Source organism: Magnolia sinica, chromosome 15 (assembly GCF_029962835.1).
Source record: "Magnolia sinica isolate HGM2019 chromosome 15, MsV1, whole genome shotgun sequence".
In the NCBI taxonomy this organism is placed as follows: Eukaryota; Viridiplantae; Streptophyta; class Magnoliopsida; order Magnoliales; family Magnoliaceae; genus Magnolia; species Magnolia sinica.
In genome coordinates, this window is record NC_080587.1 from 42811603 (window position 1) to 42826686 (window position 15084).

The 15084-nt window shown below is 38.7% G+C and overlaps 1 protein-coding gene across 1 annotated transcript; it reads left to right on the forward strand.

Annotated features, from left to right (window-relative positions):
- Nucleotides 1-12743: 12743 nt before the first annotated feature.
- Nucleotides 12744-15084, forward strand: LOC131226916 (pentatricopeptide repeat-containing protein At4g19220, mitochondrial-like). The gene is made up of 2 exons (XM_058222619.1): nt 12744-13305; nt 13505-15084. The coding sequence occupies exons 1-2, from the start codon at nt 12744-12746 to the stop codon at nt 15082-15084; spliced, it is 2142 nt and encodes a 713-aa protein (XP_058078602.1).

Sequence of the window (15084 nt, forward strand, 5' to 3'; positions counted from 1 at the left end):
AGATGTGCCGATCTTGTCTTGATCATAAGTCAATCTTGACTTGATCGCTCATAAGCCAAAATGCTTTTTGGGACTTTTAAATCAAAAAGTGTGGTGTGTGCTTTTATCCCACATCGAAAATGAAAAGAAGAAAATTGTGGTTTATATGAGGATGTTTGTGTAGTATTCTTACTTGGAGCTTTGGAGATTGTGACGCTCAGGTTGCGTGTTCCAATGCATAACACGAGCATGTGCACGCGCACTCAGGCACATGCATGGGCATGGGCGAGGGCGAGGGCATGGGCCTGGGTAGTGTGGCTGTAGTGGCACTAGCTGCCTTAAAAGCCATAATGGTCAGAAAATGGATAGGCCATGATGATCTAAGGGTCAGATCTTTTGATTCGACGACCAGAAACGGCTAAAATTAATGATCAACGGTCAGAAATTTTTTTCAAACATTTTGAACCATTGATGGCCACCTAGCAACGGTCCACTCCCTAGTGCCTATATAAACTAGACCATTCCGGTCCAAATTTCATCATCTCAAACTCACATCTCTCCTCATCCATCCGATCCTAATGATTGCATTTCCATTTTAGAATACTATTAACACATCCTTATTTTGATTCTGCCAAAAGATTTGCTGCATTAAAATTGTTCCTAGGTGGACCCTTCGTGATTGCTGAACACAGAATCCAAATAGGCTTGTCTTATCCTGTAAGCAATTCACCCGTAACCCATCAACAATTTGATAAAGGGGCTAATCATGCTTTAAGGACAACGGATATTTTACATGATTCAGCCTGGTGAAAGAAAATAATTTATTTTATTTTATTTTATTTTTTCATATTTCCAACACATTTTTCCAACAATCTTCAAGCGTGAATATAGATACCAAAAGTGTTGTATCAGTCAAATTGATGAACCGGGATCTGATCAGATTGGACTGATTCGACGGTTCAAATTTCACTAGGTCGTAAGACAAGCTGAAATTCCTGCCGAGTGCTTTGAAGATTTTTTACATCCTGGACCCGAATCTCCAACCTCTGCCTGAAGCGATAGATGCTGACCCACTAGAACAGATCGCTTTAAGAATCAAGCGATAAGAAGATGAACTGTTGTGTCCCGGCCATATTTTCAACACTCGCTCTGATTGATTTTACAATTTGTACACGGAGACCACATTAGCGAAAGAAATATGGAGCGTGCTGGAATACAAGTACAAGGCTGAAGAAGAGGTACACAGAAATTCCTAATTGTCAGGTATTTCAACTTCATGGTGATAGACAATAAGTCACTGCTGGCCCAAATTCATGAATTACAATTAATTGTAAATAAGATAAAGGCTTTAAAAATAGACCTACCTGAATCTTTCAAGTTGGACCTATTATCGCCAAATTGCCTCCGAGCTGGAAAGACTATGGGAAGAAGCTACTACATAAATCTGAAGAATTCACCCTGTAACAAATGTAAAAGCATCTTCGTATTAAAGAAAAATCTCGTAACCGAGACAAGAAGGATGACGCAAATGGTGCATCCTCATCCAAGGTGAATATAGTGGAAAGACCATCCCAGAACAATAACTATGAGAAAAATGATACCCTAAAACTAACAAAGATCAAGAGAAATTTAAGAAAATCCAAAAGAAGAAAAACGGCAAACCCAAAGGTCCTTGCTATGTCTACGACAAGACCGGACATTTCGCCCGAGTCTTTAAGGACTGTAAAAAGCCTAAGAAAGAGGCTAATGCAGTAGATGATGATATCCTAGCAATGGTCACAAAAGTGAACTTAGTTCAAGAGAAAGTCCCCGGTTGGTGGTATGATATAGGTGTCACAGTCCATTTATGCAACGATAGATCTGCCTTCAAAACCTATGAAGACGTGACCAATAAGAAGTTTAAATGGAAAATGAAGGTCAATCAAATGTCGTAGGCAAAGGAACTGTTGAATTACTATTTACCTCTATAAAGAAGGTAATCCTGACCAATGTACTGCATGTCTAGACATAAGAAGGAACTTAGTCTCAGGGGATCTCTTGAGCAAACCTGGGATAAGGATTGTGTTTGAGTCTAGCAAGCTAATCCTGTCCAAGAATGGGAACTTTGTGGGTAAGGGTTATGCTTGTAATAGGATGATCAAAATTTCTTTGAATGAAAAGAAATCTTCTTCTTACATGATTGAGTTTGTAATGTTGTGGCATGATAGACTAGCATATGTTAGCTGTAGTACCACAAAACTAATGGCTAAAAATGGCCTATTATTATACAATGATAGTGACAATGATAAATGTGAAGTATGCATACAGTCTAAAATAACTAAGAAACCATTCCCAAGTGTGGAGAGATCATTTCAAATATTAGACCTAGTGCATACTGACATATGTGAACTAAATGGTGGGTAAGGGAAGAGGTACTTCATAACATTTATAGATGATTGTTCAAGATATGTGTATTTATATTTATTAAAATCAAAAGATGAAGCATTTAATGCATTCAAGATCTATAAATCCGAAGTAGAAAATCAATTAGTTAAAAAGATTAAAATCCTTCGTGGTGACAGAGGAGGAGAATACTTCTCTAATGAATTTTTTTCATATTATGAGGAACACAGCATATTACACCAGTACACAACACCCTATACACCACAACAAAATGGTGTAGCAAAGAGAAAAAAATATGACCTTAGTTGAAATGGTCAACTCAATGCTAATACAAGCAAAGTTGCCATTAAACCTATGCGAAGAAGCGCAATTAGCTACATATCATGTTTTGAATAAAATCTCATCTAAGAAAATCAAGACCTCTTCATACAAAATATGGAAAGGAATGAAACTAAACATAGGATATCTTAGAGTGTGGGGGTATCTCGGATATTATAGAACCCCTGAATCTAAAAGAACTAAGTTAGGACCAAGAGCTATCAGGTGCATCTTTGCAGGATATGCACAAAATAGTAAGGCCTATATACTTTTAGACTTAGACTCCAGTGTAATCATAGAGTGTAGAGATGTAGAATTCTTCGAGAGCTCTTTATTCATGGAGAAAAAGAATACTAAGATTCAATCTCTTAATAAAACTATAGAAGAAACACAACAAGAAGTTCAAACACCAACTGAACCTCGTAAGAGTCAAAGATCAAGAGTAGAGAAGAGTCTTGATCCTAATCAAATAGACTCTCAGCATCTCTCTTTTCATCTAGTAGAGGGTGATAAAGAGAAAGTCATTAGGAAAATACCTATAGTTTTAACTATAGAAGATGAACCTAAAACATTTAGTAAAGCTATAACTTCAAGAGACTCCACTTTTTGAAAAGAGGCCATTAATGATGAAATGGATTCGATTATATCAAACCAAACATAGGAACTGGTGGATCTACCTCCAGGTTCTAAACCGATAGGATGTAAGTGGGTATTTAAGAAAAATATTACACTGATGATACAATTCAAACCTTTAAGGCGAGATTAGTTATTAAGGATTTTTTACGGAAAGAAGAAATCGATTATTTTAACACGTATTCACCAATGACTAGAATAACAATGATTAGGATTGTAGTCTTTCTAGCATCCATACATCAACTTCATATCCATCAAATGGATGTGAAGACAGCATTCCTAAATGGAGACCTCGATGAGGAGGTATGTATGGAGCAACCAGAAGGGTTTGTTCTATCAGGCAATGAAAGGAAAGTGTGTAGACTTGTTAAGTTTTTGTATGGATTAAAACAAGCACCAAAATAGTGGCATGATAAATTTGATTCTAAAATTTTGTCTTATGGTTTTGCACATAACATTGCTAATAAATGCATATACTTAAAAGTGTGTACTGATTATGTTGTAATCATATGCATGTATGTAGATGATATGTTAATAATCAGTAACAAAATGGAAGGTGTAATTGTAACAAAAAAGTTTCTCTCTTCATTTTTCAAAATGAAGGATCTTGGACAAGTGGATACTATATTAGGCATCAAAGTTAAAAAACATAGTGGGGGTTATGCATTGTGTCAGTCTCATTTTATTGAGAAAATATTGAATAATTTTAACCACTTGAAAATCAAAGAGGCAAAAACCCCATTTGATCCAAGTATCAAGTTGAAAGAAAATAGTGGAAGAGCGGTTACACAACTAGAGTATGCTACTACTATAGGCAGTCTTATGTATGCTATGTAATGCACAAGACCAAATATAGCATAACTTATGAGTAAACTAAGTAGGTTTACTAGTAATCCAAGTATTAAACACTGGAAAGCCATAAGTAAAGTTCTAGGCTATCTAAAAGTGTAATGACCCGAAAAATTTTGTGCCAAGACCCGAGTACTACCTCTATTTTTCTTAGAAGCTTATTGGGGTTATTAGCGCTAAACTCGATTGCTTGTGAAATTAGCATCAATCACTTTAAATTAGATCTGCATAACTCAAAACCTGTAGTATAGTTAGCGCTATGTTACTCTGAAATCTGGGATTCATCAATAAGTCCAGTTGCTCTTGGGAATTTTTTGAAGATCTGGATTGGACCTGGACCGCACGTCGAAAGTCCGATAGCGATGATCTTAGGCAGTATTGGTCACCATGTTGGACTTGGCCATCACCTCAAAAATCAAGTCCAGATGATGTTCTGGGTCGATTTGATTGAGTCCGGAGTGAAGACTGTGAGAACAGTGAGAAATTAAATATGATTTTATGAAATCTGAGTCGTGTCGCTTGCGCGATGATTTTAAGCAATCTGACTGTTGAATTCTAACCCAATTTCACCCTCTGATCAGGGAAGATGGCCCAGGCATGTCATAGTGCTTGTGGACCTAATCGAATTTCGGTGACCGTTGAATTGAGTGTGGTCCGCCACGGCTGATCTGTAGAGTTAATCGGTACGAAAACTTAGTCTGACCTAGATCCATGGTCAGTGAGCTTAAGTCCGACCTCTCGTGGAAAAAGGCCCACCGAAAGTGTTCCGTTGGATCGAGAGAGGCCTGTTTTGGTTATAACCTAAGTATACCTTGGCCCTGGGGTTATTTTCATCAATGTTAGGCCTATATGTAGACCTTAAAACCCTAACTCTCTTTTCCATACGAATTTCCTAACCCTAGCTAAGAAAGAGAGAGGAAAAGAGAGAGAAAGTGAGAGAGAAGTTGGTGAATCATCCTTGGATTCTTTCCTGTTCTTCTTCATCCTTAAACCACCACTTTTGAATCGTTATTCCGACGATTCTAAGTTCATCCTTGGGTAAGTTAACCTAAACCTAATCTGTTTTAGAGCTTAGAATAGTTTGTGTGTGTTGTAGCTCATTTCTATTCTTGCCTTAGGTTATCTTGTCGCCGTTGACGAAGACATAACGTCTGAATCAGTTCGGTACTCTATTTCTGGTTTAAGGTGCGGACTTTAACTGTATAGGTTATGGTTTTCAAGGCTTTCAATGCCGGTGAATGGTTTATTCTTGCTATGGATGAGATTTCACATGCTAAATGCTATCTTTATTTTGCATTCCTGATATGCATGTGTTATATTGAGATTTGTGTATTCTATGTATATGTAGTAAGTACCATATACGTATAAAATATGAACATGTACTTGCTATGATTATTTGTCGTGTACTTATGCTAACTGTATGTGTCAACTCCTTGGCAAAAGGAATTGTCCAAATGCGTGTATTTCAACATACGTCATGTATGTTGAACTATGTATTCTAAGTGTTTATAGAAATGTCTGAATGATCTAAAGTATAATATATTTACCTAATTGTGGGCATTGAGAAGCGATTCTCAACACTCCTATTGATGTGTATGATTTACCGCGTGCAAGTCATATTCCTTGTTGTTTAAGTTCAAGTATTACTTATGCGAGAATCCATGTTAAGTTGATACTCTTCAAATGCTTACATACCACATGATTTGAGTTGTTGTTCCATTACTATTCTAGATTGTTGATATGAATATCTGTTGTGGTGGAATGTGTTTGGGACTATGAATAGTTCAGGAAATCGGTAATCGGCCTTGAGTTCGTGGCTGAGGTTGCTTTCGCCAAGTAGGACGCGATTTGACGAACCCGAGTCGTATTAGAATTGTCGGCAGTGGTTTGGCCACATGGAGTGTTTGCGCACTCTATGTCGTTCAACCCAACGTGCGCTCGTGCTAGTCGAGTTCGTCAAGTAACCCGATTGTCCGATGTATGTTCACCATGTATGGACGCTATTGTTTGAATCTAAGGTACCAGACTTACCGATGAAAATCCTGTTAACCATTGTACCTGGATCCGCTAAGACTCATGAGCCGGACATGGTGGTATGGGACACCGTGGTCGAGCTGTTGGCCTACGCTGGGGTGACGAGCCTCCCCGTAGTGACCAGTGAGCAACCAAACTCGTGAGCTGATTATAGTGGTATGGGACACTATATTCATGCTGTCGGCCTACATTGATTGGTGACGAGCCCTTTGTAGTGACCTCGAGCATACCTAGGTACCGCATTGAGGTGACGAGCCTTATTGTAGTAACGAAGGTATGATAGGCGTGCATTGATTGGTGACGAGCCCTTTGCAGCGACCTAAAACCATATGATCGTATGAGATGATCTAGGACTGACGACCCTAGAATGGATCACTGTTTGGAAATTAATATGAGGAAGGTACCTTAGCTTCCCAATCCTGCTGTATGAAAAGGACTAATAACAACTTGGTAATCATGTTCATGCACCGTATTTGCATGTGCCTGGAAGAGGTGGCGCACTTTGAGGCGATGTCATGCGTAACGTAAGATGAAGACGCTGAGGGTGTACGCGTGAGAGCACGCATCATTCTATATACATCCTTGCACTAACAAGAGTACTGAGGACATGTTTGATTGTTCTGCTTTATCATTACTGCTTGATTGAATTGATAATAGGTTAACCTTTGCTTTATTGTTCCACTGAGTTGATCACTCACTCCCACGTTCTGCGACGGTGTTTAAATACCCACCAGACTCTGTCTTAGATGCAGATATTGATGCGACCCCTGAGGCAGAGCCTGAGTTCGATGATGATGAAGCTACATTTTCTTTCATGCAGTTTTCACGCGGGTTCTAGTGAGCCTTGTTCTGATGCGTGGGATTCTAGGATTTCTTTCTGGGAATAGATGATGTAATTTGATACTTGTAATTTTGATAGTAATACTTGTAAGTACAACCTGGTATGTATATGTATTTCAGGGATTTGCACATGTACACATATATTTCTTTAAGTCTTCCGCTTGCGTCCTTCACTTATCCCTGAATCATGTTGCAGTTTGGCTTAATCTATCCCATGTTTTATGTACTCTTACAGACAACATACATCCATCATCAAATATGTTGCATAAGTGATGTTTGAAACTCGGGAGCTGAGTTATGCTCGACCTCCGAATTTCAGGGCGTTACAAAAAGAAACCAAAGAACTAGGGCTATTTTACTCAGAATTTCCAGCAGTGTTAGAAGGATATACCGATGCAAGTTGGATATCGAGTGTAACAGACAATAAGTCCACTACAAGGTGGATATTCACCTTAGGAGGCGCAACTGTATCTTGGGGATCTAAGAAACAAACTTGTATAACCTAGTCAATAATCAAATCTAAGTTCATAACATTGGCTATAACAGGAAAAGAGGCTAAGTGGTTAAGGGATCTTCTATTAGAAATCTCATTCTATACGAAGCCTATACCCGTTGTTTCACTTCATTGCGACAGTGAAGCCACTCTAGCGAAAGCCTATAGCGATACCTATAATGGAAACTTCAGACACATAAGTTTAAGACATGATTATATAAGGCAATTGATTCAGGATGGAATCATTGTGATCTCATTTGTGAAGTCAAGTAATAAGCTGATCTTTTTACTAAACCTCTAACGAGAGAGGTAGTAAGGACAACATCTAGAGGGATGGGGTTGAAACTCTTTAATCAAAGTTCCACAAGTGATTAAAACTCAACCCAAACTGAGAAAATCTCTAAAGATTAGGTTCAATGGGAAACAACAAATCACTAATAAGTGAAAAGTTTCAGAACTAAATCTAAAAATAACCTCATCCAGGATGAAAGTGCTAGCCGTTACAAACAAGAGGGCTGAGTCTTGGAACTCTTAATGAAATCCAGTCAAATAGAACAAGTGTTTTAAGTAATGAAAACACTGAAAGGATTTCACCTATGTGAACATAAAAGTGGTGCCGCTTCTCATGAGAGTCAGAGTTATCCTAAGATCATTTACGAAATAGGATAAGCACATGGCCGTTAAAAGTACTAAGCGATTAATATAAAGGAACATATAATGCAGAAGCTATTATGTGTGTAGTATTTTCAATTATATCATTTAAGAATACCTGATTCAATGCCGCGGTAACCAGAAATTTTGACATAACTTTAAAATACTTACACTAATGAAAGATTCAAATCATAAGATATCTTTCTTTATGCATAATAATTGTTCTTCATCTCTGACAGATATTTTCTATTATTGAAAAAAAAACAGTGGGGGATTGTTGAGATTTGTGGTTTTTTTTTAAAATCAAATATTTAAAATTTTGGGATTTTGCCGCCAAAACGCTTTTTAGGAATTTCAAATCGAAAAGTGCGGTGTGTGCTTTTGTCCCACATAGGAAATGAAAAGAAGAAAATCATGGTTTATATAAGGATGTTTGTGTAGTATTCTTACTTGGAGCTTTGGAAATTGTGACACTCGAGTTGCATGTTCCAATGCGTACGCACGGGAGCACGCTCGGGCAAGAGAGTGAGCAGTAGTTGCGCTAGTTGGCACACTTTGTACTTCTTGCATCTCTATTTTAGAATAATGTTAACACATCGTCATTTTGATTCTGCCGAAAGATCTGTTGCGCTAAAATTATTCCTAGGTGGACCTTTCGTGATTGTTGAACGCAGGATCCAAACAAGTTTTTCTTATCTTGGAAGCAATTCGCCTATAACCCATTAGTAATTTGATAAGGGGGCAAATTAAGCTTTAAGGACAGCATATATTTTACGTGATTCAACTTGGTGAAAGAAAATAATTTATTTTATTTTATTTTATTTTTCGGTATTTCTAACAAATTTTTCCAACAAATGTTGTACGAGTGGCTAAATAGGCGACTAATCATATTCGATCTCAGTCATATACAGTTGATTTCCAATGTATTTACCTATCTTGGCAGTTGGGGTCATAATTATTTGGTTTGAATTAAGCCACCCATTCAATTCTGACACGCTCGCACAAATCATGTGACCGAAATTGAAACCGAGAAAAAGGGACAACACACTCAACTTCCTCACAAAAACATTCAAAATTCAAATCAATTCAGATAACTCAAGATAACCAAACAAAATAAAAGATAAACAATAAAACTAAAAATCCAAAATTATATCATCTCATCAAGTTACTGCAAAGTGGTGTTGCACCACTACCGTGGCATGCAGCTATGACGAGTGGCCAACAGAGGTCAAAATGACCACCCTGAAGTGGAGATGGGTAGGAGAAGAGAGTGAAGAAGAAGAAGAAGAAGAAGACAGACAAAACTAAGGTTCTACAAACTCTCCCTCTGATGCTATTTCTTGGGACAACAAATGTCTTCTACGCTACATTAAAGCTTCATTAAGGACCTGTTTGCTTTTCTGCGTGTGGTGAAAGTGCAGGGAATTCCACCATAATAACCCCGTATCTCGTTTGATAAGGGTGTAAATGCACCTGATATCTTCCGCCTTGCAAATGGGATTTCCCTCTTTTAGCTCGGCGATTTCTGATGAAATCCCATGTGAAATCCACTGTGAGGCTCGAGACATCGACAAGACCAATCCCAAACTCGGTGGTCCGCATGAGCATGTTCGAGATCTCTTCATGAATGCTTCCTATATTACTCATATCTTCATCGACAAGACCAATCCCAAACCAATTCCATCCAAGCCTGGGAAGGAAGCAATCCGCTTCCCCAACCATCCTAAGAACCTACCAACTCCTACGTTAAAAACATCAGGAGTTATTTTATACTCTGGCAGTACAAAATTTCATGCTCATCCCCTAGAAACTGCACACTGTACGACTATATACAAATCTATATCGTTGAAATTGTGGGGCAAGTTATGGATGATAAATATATAAAATTCCACATTGAAAGAGTGATGGTAATTTCTTCAATGGAGTCCATCAAATGGAAGGTCAAAATGGTCCATTAACCGGAGGTGAGAATTCTCCATTCTCCATTCAGTTTTAACAGAAGATCTTCCCAACAAATTAAAGGGGTCTACCTTCCAAATGAAAGAGAATGCTAATCATCACGTTCATGGTCCTAAAGACATAGGATCAATGGTCCAAATTCAATGGAAAATGAGATAGTTTTTGGAATATAGAAATTTAAGATGGTTTACACGATTTAGATGGTTTACATTGTAGGAAATATATGCTAAACATATAAATTTTGTGTTACCAGCTCATTTTAGGTGAGGGATGAATCGGGGGGATGCGGAATTCCTGGCAAAGCCTTTCGCTGGAAGTTCCTGCACTGGGAACTCAAATGGGCCCACTGTGATGTTTCTAAGAAATCCTCCCCTTCCATTAGTTTTGTGAGTTCATTTCAGGACATGATCCCAAAAATGAACCGTGTCTAAAGCTTAAGTGGGCCATGCTAAAGGAAAATGTGGTTAGGGAAATTCCTACCGTTGAGAACTACCTAGGTTCGACAATGATGTTTACATGCCGTCCATACCGTTAATAACTTCATTCCTACTACGATGAACTGAAATCATAAATATTAGCATGATTAAAAACTTCTGTAGCCCACAAATATTTCAACTGTGGACATTCAATTATCATGTTTTCGGCCCACTTGGGCTTTAGAAACGGTTCATTTTTGGCACCATATCTTAAACGAAACTCAAAAAATGGATGGACGGGTAGGATTTCTCACTAACATCACAGTGGGCCCCACCTGGGTTCCTAGCGCATGAACTTCCTGTGAAAGCCTTTCACAGTAAATCCGCATCCGAATCGGGTGGTCAATGGGGAAATGGATTGGCTACTCCCCCTGACACCAGTCCTAAGCTGGTGGTCGGTGCTCTGTGGGCCCCACCATGATGTATGTGTTTCATCCATTCCGTTCATCCATTTTTAAATATCATTTTAGCTCTTTATCCCAAAAATGAGAGGGATATAAATCTCAAGTGGACCACACCACAAGCAAACAATAGTGATTGGATATTCATCATTTATACCCTCCTAAGGCCCACTGTACTGTTTATTTGACATACAATCTGTTGATTAGGTCATAAAGACCCAGATGAAGGGAAGAAAACAAAGATCAATTTGATCCAATACTTTTATGGCTCCCAAAAAGTTTTTAATGGTCAAAGTTCATTCCACGCTGTTTACTGTAATGTGGTACACTTGAGACTGGGACATACCTCATTTTTTGTATATTACTACAAATTGATCTAGAAAAATAGATGGATGGAATGGATGAAACACATACATCATGATGGGGCCCACAGAGCACCGACCACCAGCCATTGGCTGGTGGCAGGGGGAGTAGCCAATCCGTTTTCGGTCAACGGTAAAAGCGGATTGCCTGGTATGCCACACACCACCCACATTGGTGGGGTACTGATGTCACCAAGTTCTATGGCCCCATCCATAACTCAAGTGGTAGACTGAGTGAAAGATACCTCCTTTCAACACCGAGGTCTTGGTATCGATTCCTAGTGGGGTGGCTAACAGTGAAGTGTGAACTGACAATGGGGTGTACTAACAAGCTAACCAAAAAAAGTTTTATGGCCCCATCACAATGTATGTGTTATATCCAAACTATTTTTCCATTTAAATATATCATTTTAGGGATTGAGAGAAAAAGTAAGATAGATCCAAAGTTCTAATGAACCACATCACAGCACGCAGTGGAGTGTGAGCCTCTACCATTGAAAACTTCTTTTAAGGTCATGGAAGTTTTGGATTGATTTGATATTTGTTATTTTTCATTCATTTAGGTATCTGTGACATGATGAATCCATTCATTTAGGTCTCTGTGACACGATGAACAGGTCAAATGGCAAATAAATATCATGGTAGACCCTGGGAGGGTTTTAATGATAGGAATCATTGTCGCTACTGCTTCATGTGGTGTAGCCCAATTGAGTTTTGGACGTGGCTCATGTCCTAAAATGACCTCACAAAATGTATCAACAGTGTAGATATAATACATATATCATGGTCGGAAGACATCAAGACATCACCAAGGTCGGTGGTGTCAATCAGCTTCCGTCAAAAGCACAACGACTTACTCTCCCGATGTGCAAGTATGTACAGGTGGGGCAACGGTTTTCTCATCCTAATCACTATGTGATGGGTGCCACAATTCCTAATCAATGCTCACTGTTTAATAAACAGATAGTCAAGCAGTGATCCAAGGAAAAATACTTGGATTGGATCTTCATTCATATCTGGAGGAATTCTGGTTCGTCTCCCCCCCCCCCCCCTACTGTTTGGCGTATCATAGGAATGACATGGGGCCATTCGGATTGTATAGCTGCTTCACCCTACCATTTACAACCACAGTCATCTAAGGACTATAATTCCTCAAACATACCATTCAATTATTCAAATTCTAAAACCGTCAGCAACATTTTCGCAAATGCTAATAAGATTGAAAATCTTTAAAATTCTAGCAACCCTTGTTCCTTGCAGCAATTCCATACAATACAACAATGTCTTCATATTACTCACCATCCAGTCTTTCCCTAGGGTAGTCTGCACCTCTGCATTCCACTCTGCAAAACACATGTTCGATAAAATGTTGAATCGAGATTCATCTTCTCAAAAGCCATCCCTCTCTCAGGCTCTCTATCTCACTAAACATTCCTCCCAAAAACCCGACATTTCCATTGTCAACGCCCTTCATTGTCTAGCCCTGAAAACAGGGTCTGTAGATGATACCCCCACTTCCACATCGCTCCTAACTGTCTATTCAAGAGCCGGCGATTTGGGTTCTGCTCAAGCACTTTTTAATGACATTGTTACTAAAGACGTGGTTTCATGGAACGTGATAATTAGTTCCTATATTTATAATCATCGTGTCCAAGCTGCATTGGCTCTATTTGGAGAAATGATGAAAGATATAGGGGAATTCGATTTGACAACTCTTCTAGTTGTTCTATCAGCTTTATCTCGATCGAATAGCTTTAAACAATGTCGTGTTCTACATAGTATAAGCTTTAAGCTATGTTTGGATTTGGATTCTTTTTTAGTTAATGCTCTTACTGACATATACGGGAAGTTAGGTGATTTGAACTCTGCTAAATCAATGTTTTTGAGGATTGAATATAGAGATACCACATCTTGGAATTCAATAATGGGTGTGTATTTTTATAATGGGTATCCTAGAAAAATACTAAGTTATTTTAGGGAAATGAGTTCTTCAGGCATACAAGCCGATGCAGTGAGTCTATCTTGCTTTATCTCAACTTGTTCTTTGTCTGGAAGAGGTGGGTGCTAGCAAATCTGTTCATGGTTAGGGGATCAAATCTAACTATGATAAGATTTCTCATCTTTCAGTTGTCAATGCACTTATTTTGTTCTACTTAAAATTCAATGATGTCAATGCCGCTGAGAAGGTGTTCTGCAGATTGATTGTAAGAGATGTGGTCTCATGGAATGCGATGATTGGTGGGTTTGCAGAGAAAGGAAGAGTTTCAGAAGCCTTGGGTCTTCTGCGAAAAATGCAGTTAGATGGGATGGTTCAACCTGATTTGGTCACAACAAATACAATTCTTCCACTCTGTGCCGAATTGAATCTCCCACAGCAAGGAAGGTGGATTCATGGGTTCACAATGTGGAGAGGATTGTGGTTGGATTTGGCGGTGATGAACAGCCTCATGAACATGTACTCGAAATGCAACATATTGAGATCTTCAAAGATTCTATTTAAGGCCATGCCCAATAGAGATTTGATTTCATGGAATACAATGATTGCTAGGTACACGCAAAATGGGTTCTCAAAAGAAGCCCGGGTTTTGTTCCGAGAATTGATTGGTTCAGGTATGCAATGCGGTATGTCTATAGTCTTGGCCATTCTACCCTCTTGCGATTGCCAAGAAGCGCTTGATTTTGGTGAATTAGTTCACTGCTCGATTCTGAAATCTGGATTTTTGAACAATGTTTTTACTGTTAATGCACTTATGTTCATGTACATGAACTGTGGAGACATGGTAGCTTGTTTCTCATTGTTTCAGAGCATTTGGGTCATAGCAGATGTGGATTCTTGGAACACTGTCATAGTAGGTTGTGTGCAAAATGGTTATCTAGGGGAAGGACTAGAAGCTTTCAATTTAATGCGTCAGCTTTCATGTGTAAACTTGGATCCTATCACAATGGTAAGCATTCTATCAGTATGTGGCAATCTTGGATTGGTGTTCTATGGAAAGTTTATCCATGGTTTCATACTTAAAACATTAATGGAGCCAGATCTTCGTGTGAGAAACGCATTGATAACTATGTATTGCAGATGTGATGATATTAAAAGTGCAGAATCAATATTCTGTAGAAGTCATTGTAGTAGGAACCTTCGCTCATGGAATTGTATGATTTCTGGCTTGGCACAGAACGAGAATGGTAAAAGAGCCTTAAAATTCTTTCATCACATGGAATTTGATCCAAATGAAATCACCATTGTTAGTATTCTATCTACGTGTACACAATTAGGAGCTTTGAGACATGGCATGGAAATCAATGGTTATGCATTCTGGTTTGGGCTGCATCAGAATGCTTTTATATCGGCAACCCTTGTAGACAAGTATAGTAAATGTGGAAGATTGGAAATTTCTGTCTGGGCGTTCAGGAATTCGATGGATAAATCTGTTGCATCTTGGAATTCAATGATTTCTACATATGGGTTTCATGGGCACGGCAAAAAAGTGATTGAACTGTTTTTCGAGATGTGTGAATCAGGCATCAGGGGGACTAGGGGCACATTCATTAGTTTGTTATCAGCTTGCAGCCACTCTGGGCTGGTTGATGAGGGACAGCTTTATTACAATCTCATGATAGAGGAATTTGGCATTAATCAGACAACCGAGCATCATGTTTGCAGCTGTTGGAAAGTGGCCCAATGCAGTCAAGGTAAGGACAAGGGCTGA

Bases quoted from the DNA above. Each gene is read 5' to 3' on its own strand.
- LOC131226916 (XM_058222619.1), top strand. From the start codon at position 12,744: ATGTTGAATCGAGATTCATCTTCTCAAAAGCCATCCCTCTCTCAGGCT. The intron at 13,306-13,504 runs GTGTGTATTTTT...CTCATCTTTCAG, and splicing joins ATCTTGGAATTCAATAATGG to TTGTCAATGCACTTATTTTG.